At 55.0% G+C, this 7,313-nt stretch overlaps 1 protein-coding gene across 2 annotated transcripts; it reads right to left on the reverse strand.

Moving 5' to 3' along the window:
• Positions 1–802: 802 nt before the first annotated feature.
• Neu4 (neuraminidase 4) lies at positions 803–5,862 on the reverse strand. 2 transcript variants are annotated; one of them, XM_013118435.3, is made up of 4 exons: positions 5,716–5,862; positions 3,538–3,769; positions 3,195–3,450; positions 803–1,962 (listed from the first exon to the last, which is right to left on the reverse strand). In XM_013118435.3, exons 2-4 carry the CDS (start codon positions 3,736–3,738, stop codon positions 983–985), a joined length of 1,437 nt encoding a protein of 478 aa, XP_012973889.1. In that variant the 5' UTR covers positions 3,739–3,769; positions 5,716–5,862; the 3' UTR covers positions 803–982. The 2 variants fall into 2 exon arrangements, with proteins under 2 accessions (XP_012973889.1, XP_040608907.1); XM_040752973.1 differs by lacking the exon at positions 3,538–3,769.
• Positions 5,863–7,313: the final 1,451 nt, after the last annotated feature.

A 7,313-nucleotide genomic window follows, 5' to 3' on the forward strand; every position in this document is an offset into this window, starting at 1 on the left:
ATAACCAGCTTGGTCTTCCTCTTCCCTTCAGCTTTCTAAAAATCCCTTTGTCTTCAAGGTCACATTTTATGAGTTCTGGGGTCAGGGCAGGGCTGTCTTGGGAGGTGGGCATTCTTCCTACCAGACATCCATGTCTGTGTAGTATTGGAGCTGGTGATCCCGGGAGCTAAAAACTACATGTCAGTCAGAATGCTCACAAAACACGCAGCGCCAGGGTAGCCTGGGCTGAGGAGGGGCAGGCATCCTGAGGCATAGCTTGCCCCATCCAAGAGACATCAGATGCCCTGAGTGGTAGACATAGGCTAGACTTGGGGTAGGTGGGAAGGCAGAGGGAGGGGCCTTCTGTGGGAACAGACTTACCCTCTCCACACTGTAAGGTACTAAGAGGGAGGGAGGGGGAGGAAGGGGAAGGGGAAGGGAAATACAAACGTGCTTCCCTGAGGGAACAGCTCTGATAGAATAAGAGCCTTCTCCAGAGAAGGGTGAAGAAGTGAGCACTTAGAACAGGTCCTAGGAAGTAACCCTTCCTCAAGTCAAGCTCTGCCCCACTAGCTGGGGAGGCTGGCTCCCCAGCCTGCTTCTCCTGCTGGAAGTTCAGAAAGCTCAGACTTCAGACACCAGCAAGCTTCCGACAGATTGGAGTTGGCACACAGCAGGCAGTGGAAAGAGGGGCTGTGATGTCCACTGTTCCTGTTGCCTTCACCCCGGCCAGCCGCCCCTGGGATGAGGGCACTGAGCAGGGTGTAGGTGGGAAATGGCCTTGGCCATCAGAGCAGTGAGCTAGAGCGCTAGGACCCGAGGCTTTGATGTGGAAACTATCCCTTTATTTCTCACTCACGCGCAGACAGCAGACAGCTCCCCAGTGACATCCCCCGGTAGCAGCGAGGAGGACACTGTCCATCCCAGGGTCATGCTGACCTGCCCCAGCCTCTTCTTTACACTCAACCCTTCCTCCCCAGGTGCCTGCCAGAGGGCCATGCCATCAAGAGGGCCAGCAATGCCCCAGAGGTTTGTCCCTGGGACTGCGTGTCTCTAGGCCAGTGGGTACATTCTCCAGGACGTCAGCCAATGAGAACAAGCAAAAAGAGATGTCTTCATAGGAGGCCCTGGTTCCGCTCTCAAACAAACAGGCAAAGGCCAGGGATGCCCCAGGCACAGCCCCGAGGAATGCCAGGTCAGAGTAGCCACTGGGGCCCTCGTAGATCACCCAGGGCTCTGTCCAGCTATGAGGGTCCAAGGGGGACCGGCTCAGGTAGATTCCCATGTGGAGCCGAGCCCTACGCCCTGATGGGTGGGAATACAGCAGCCACGTGGAACTCTGGAGCAGGGAAGCAGAGGACACAGGGAGTTCTGGGCTCCAGACTGTTTTATCTCCACCTGAGCCAGGTTCTGGGCCATGATTCTCTGGGCCCCAGGACTGTGGGGAGCAAAATGGCCCTCTGGGAACCCAACCTTCAACAGGACCCCCAGCGCCTTCCCCTGAAGCCTCCTGTACTTTGAGATCGAAGCATGGGGAATGTGAGGTATTCCCAGGTCCCAGTGGCCACCGGTCATCCTGAGGCCTGCTGGAGGGTGGGGCTGGGAAGCCCACAATGCTACCCTGGCAGCCACGGGCAGTTTCTGCCAGTGAAGGCACCAGCTCCCCTGGCAGGAAGGAGGTGCCCTCATCAGCACTCAGCGCCTGCACCCGGTTGCCCAGAGGGCTCCGGGCATTGCAGTAGAGGAAGTCTCTGTCCACTGCAGCCAGCTGGCACTCTCCAGAGCGCAGGTTGGGCACAAGGCCTCCACAGTGCCAGGAGATTCCATGGTCATCACTGTAAAAGGCCAAGGAATGGGGACTGGTCCAGCAGATCCTGCCAAAACACTCCCGACGGTCCACGTGATAGGTGTAGGCAGGAACAAGCAGGCGACCTGAGCGCAGCTGAACTCCATGGCCTGGACCCACAGCAAAGGTGGCCCAGTCTACAGGGAGAAGGAGCCAGAACCTCAGGTTAGGTCAGCTGAGTGCCTCCCTATACTGAACCCTGAATGTCCCCAGTCTGGAGGAGCCTGTCAAGGCTATCTTGAGAATCCTGGGAGCCTGCTTGGTCAAATGCCTTCTTAAAGTTTTTAAAAGACTTATTTTTAATTGTGTGTGTTTGGGGGCCTGGAGAGATAACTCAGAGATTAAGAGTCCCAACTGCTGCTCTTCCAGAGGTCCTGAGTTTAATTCCCAGCAACCACATGGTGGGTCCCAACCATCCATAACGAGATCTGGTGCCCTCTTCTAGAATGCAGGCAGGCAGGCAGAACACTGTGTACATAATAAAAAATCTTTACTTATGTGCATTTGGAGGGTATGCACATAAGAACAGGTGCCTAGAGGCTAGAGGTGGTGGCAGACACCCTGGAGCTGGAGTTCCAGGCAGTTGTGAGCCATCCAATTCAGGTGCAGACAAGCCAACTCCAGTTCTCTGCGAGAGCTGTAAGTCAGACAAGCTCTTCACTCTGAGTCATCTCTCCAGCCCCCTGGTCGGGAGTTTTGATTTTTGTTTGGGGGTGCAAAGCCCAGAAACCAGGTCAAACCAGTGGTCTACCACAGAGCCGCTCCCCAGCGTTAGCAAGCAGAAGCTACTACACAAGGGCGGTGGAGGGAGGGGACCTTGGATGAGGTTTTTGGATGTGCCCCATTTCCTTGTCCTCCATCTCCCAGAAGCTGCCACACCCCTCTATGGTAGCCCCTAGGGCACTGCCCGTCAGCAGGGATCCGGTGGTGAATGAGAGTCAGACTGCTGGGGGGGGGGGTGGAAAAAGTGACTGGGGCCAGAGACCAGGGCTGGACGAGGAGGAGAAAAGCAAAAGGAAGTGGGTTAAGAGAAGGGTTTGGAAATGAGAGCCCCACCCTCTTTACAGACCAAGACAAGGAGAGCCCGTGCTGGGCTTTAGTAATCAGCCCTGCCAACACCTATTGGCCTGGCACTGAAGGTGCTTGGGCAGTGCCAGACAGTCCCAGAGACGGTGTTAGGAAGTCATTGCTCGTGGGGAATGGGAGAAGCTGAAGATAGGAGAGGCAGAATGAAGATTCCCAAGTCATTGGTGGGTCTATGCGAGGCCAGAGCCCACTGAGTCCACGCCCATCTTGCCCTGTCCTGTCCCTACCCTCTCGATTCCTCCGCCCCACACCACCAGCCCCTCCCACACCAGGTGCCACCTACCCTGCAAAGCTGCACCAATGGCCTCCTCAGTGAGGTCCCGCACACTGCCCCAGGTGAGGCCCGCGTCACAGCTGGTCACACAACAGAGCCGAGCAGCGTTCTTGCCAGTGGCGATCTGCACGGCCTCGGGCGTGTGGCCCAGCACCGCAATGAAGAAGAGGAAGATGGTACCGGAGTGTTCGTCCAGCACCGGGCAAGGGTTCATAGACCTGTGCCCCTCCAGCACCGCAGTCTCCAGCACACTCAGGGTGCCCCACTAAGGGAAAAAGAGGCAGCTGGTCAAAACATCTGGAGCCTGACCTCAGTCTCCAAGGGGGATCAGTGGAGCTGGGCTTCCACTCACCCGCACTGAGTCCTTGGCCAGGGTGCCCCTCCGCAGCACCAGGCGGTGGGCATGGGAATCATCAGGGCTGAGTCGCTGCTCTGCGAAGGCCAGCATGGTAGGCCTGGGAGGCACGCTGAGCAGTGCGGGCACGCGGTACGTCAGACCTGTCCTCTCCCGCTGGAAGAGCACGGTCCTTCTGGGAACACGAGGGGCCCCCATGCCCTTCAAGTAGGAGCAGGGCACCTGGAATCTGTTGGGGAGGAGGCCCCACAAGTTGACATGGCCACAAGCCAGCCCCACAGCCACCTGCCCATCTTGATGGCACTTTCCATCTCTCGCCCCAGATTTCTCACACCCATCTGCAGGCCCCCACAGCCACTGCACCCCAAATCTCTATAGAGCTGGCCCCTTTGTCCTCTCCAAGATGCTCCTTTGCCAGGCTAGCTGGTGCTGAGATGCTGGGAAGCTGGGCAGAGAGACCACACACACACACACACACACACACACACACACTCACTCACACACACACTCACACACACACACTCACACACACACTCACACACACACTCACACACACACTCACACACACTCACACACACACACACTCACACACACACACACACACACACACACACACATCCTGCTGGCTGGTGTGTCCTGGACACAATATATCACCACCAATAGGAGTATGGGCAAGTGGACAAAGTCAGACAAAAAAGGGGCGGGGGGGGGGAGCTCAATGTTCACAAATATGATACGTGGGACCAGGGAAGGCACACCACACAGCAGAGGCGGAGGAACACTGGCATACCCACATGGAAGCAGAAGGGAGCTCCAGAAATCTCCACAGATAATCGCTCAGACATAGGGTGTGCACCCAGTGAACCCCTGGGCTGCCGGGTGGTTTGGAGAACAGCAGAGCTGTCCTCTCCTGCAGCATCGGTACCAAGTGGCTCTCACAGGCACCAGAGAGAGCCAGGGGCAGGGCTGGTCAGCAACAGGAAAGCCAAGGAGACCAGAGAGGTCCTGGCTTGGCACTAAACTGATTCCTCTCTGTCAGAGCTGGGTCACTGTGAGGCTGAGAAAGTGGAGGAGCAGGGGACAGCCTTCCAGGGCCAGGAGGACTCACTGACTGAGGGAGGACAAAGGCCTCTCCTCACGGTCATCGCTGTCCTGTCTGCCCCCGTAGCCACTTCCTAACCTCAGCCACAAGCCAAGGACCAGGCAGCTCACCGTCTCTGTGTGATCAATGCTGCCTTCCTTGTCCACACCCCCACCCCCTGCATCCTCCTCTGGGGACTCTGGACTGAGGGACAGCTTGGAAACACTTCCCCTGAAGCCACAGGAGAGTGACCAGGCAGTCCCAGAGTGTTTTTCCCCACTTAGCCTCTCAAAGAAGGACCATTGGGGGGATAAGTTGGGGACATGAACTGGGCCTGCCAGGGACCACTGTCCAATTTGCACAATGGCAGACAAGAAGGTGAGTATATGTAGCCGATGTGGGGTCGATTGGAAGGCAGGGCGGGGTGCATTACCAGCAGGACATGAACAGTCAGAGCCCCCAACCATCTAGGCCAGACCACCTCCAGCCAAACAGCTCATGGCCAGGCACCCCGGGCCACACCAAAGCCATGCACACAGCCCACACCAGCCACTCCTGACCAGCCAACCACAAGCCAGTCCCAGCACTCAGGAGCAGAGGCAGGCGGATGTCTGTGAGTTCGAGGCCAGCCTGTCTATAGAACAAGTTCCAGAACAGGCTCCAAAGGGAAAGAAGAAGAAGAAGAAGAAGAAGAAGAAGAAGAAGAAGAAGAAGAAGAAGAAGAAGAAGAAGAAGAAGAAGAAGAAGAAGAAGAAGAAGAAGAAGAGGAGGAGGAGGAGGAGGAGGAGGAGGAGGAGGAGGAGGAGGAGGAGGAGGAGGAGGAGGAGGAGGAGGAAGAGGAAGAGGAAGAGGAAGAGGAAGAGGAAGAAGAAGAAGAAGAAGAAGAAGAAGAAGAAGAAGAAGAAGAAGAAGAAGAAGAAGAAGAAGAAGAAGAAGAAGAAGAAGAAGAAGAAGAAGAAGAATATCACAAAGCAGTGAGGGAAGCAAAGAGAGCATGAGCATGGCAGCTGGACACAGTTCAAGCCTCAGTAGGGACCTAGCATGACTTCACAGATTAACACAGGATAAGGAAGGAGTAGAGTGTGGTCACTCACATAAAGCAATGCAGGCTCCGCAGACCACAGAGGGCTGTGCTGTCCGCCACTAGCTCCACGGTGTAGGTGCTCTGAGTCTACCAACCACAGTCCAGGCCACAAGCTCCGTGGTGCACACTGCCCTGCTCAGACACTGCTGGCTCTGGGGCTTCTGAACAGCTTCCATCTCCTGGAAGCCCCCCAGCTCTGCACTCAAAAGGGCAATTGTGCCCAAGCAGAAGCAGGTGTGAGGAGCCACGTGTCCCTTCAGACTGAACAGGCACAAGAGAGACATTTTCTCTATATTTGGATGGCTTCCCAAAGCCTAGGACCACGGAAACTGCAAACACAGCCTGCCGAAGCTGGGAGCCAGAGCCCACTCCCCAGCCTGGAAACACAACAGGGCTGACAGAGGCTCCAAAGAACATTAGGTCACTACCATTGTACAGAGGGGAAACTGAGGCCTACAGAGGGGGCAGGGCTGTCATCCTGAGTCAGCTCTGGGTTTCTATGGAGCCTCACAGTCCCAGGGAGACCTCAGTCGAGGAGCAGAAGTCAGACCTCCCCCATACCAGCTGCCCATGTGGCCCATTCAGTAAGTTCCAGGGACAGGGACTGTCCAAGAAAGCTGTGTTTCAGCACACACTCGTGCCACCCCGAGCAAAGTCTCTCTCGGATGAAGAATAACAGAGGGGATCTTGAAGCCCTCAGTTCTAGCAGAGATAACCACAGACTTCCTGTTACAGCTTGACCTGGGCAAGCTGCTACCCCAGAGCACTAAAGCCAGCCCACATCTTTGCCTCAAAGGCCACTCCATGTTTTGATTGTTGGCTTGATACCAGGGAAATCAGAGTCGCTTCTTGGGGTCTTTAATCTTGACTTTGTTTTAATTTTTATTTATTTATATTTTATGTATGAGTGCTCTGCATGTCAGAAGAGGGCATCATATCCTATTACGGATGGTTGTCAGCCACCGTGTGGGTGCTGGGAATTGAACTCAGGACCTCTGGAAGAGCAGTCAGTGCTCTTAACTGCTGAGTCATCATTCCAGCCTTAATCTTAATTTCTAAAACAAAATGCTTTTTTTTTTTGGTTTCACTTTGACTGGTTATGTGTATCTATAAACAACTTGGGTCTTTTGTCCTGGTGTGGTGCCACACAGCTACCACCTCACAGAAAGCTGAGCCAAGAGGATTTCTTGAGCCTAGGAGTTCAGAGCCAGCCTAGGAAATGTAAAGATGGGCACCCAGCCCCAAAAGAGGATGACAAAAATAATCAATGTAAGTAGTAGGTGCAAGATGGCCGGTTCAAAACCATCAGAAGACAGAGGCTTTCTCTCAAACTCTCATAAGATAGTCTAAGAGTTTCCCTCTAAGTCAATTTAATTAACTTAGAAGAATTTTACAATTTTTTTAGGGCCAACAGTATCTGTACCTTTATGTACACTATAGCGTGGGCTGGGCAGAGTACCGGGTCCCAGGGACACCGCTGTTAACACTCTACAAAACCCAGAGGGAGGAAGGGAGGGAGGGAGGGAGGCAGGGAGGCAGGGATGCAGGGAGGCAGGGAGGCAGGGAGGGAGGGAGGGACAAGAGCAAGTCCAGGGAATGAGCCCGAAG

This window comes from Mesocricetus auratus, unplaced genomic scaffold (assembly GCF_017639785.1).
Source record: "Mesocricetus auratus isolate SY011 unplaced genomic scaffold, BCM_Maur_2.0 Super-Scaffold_100010, whole genome shotgun sequence".
NCBI lineage: Eukaryota > Metazoa > Chordata > Mammalia > Rodentia > Cricetidae > Mesocricetus > Mesocricetus auratus.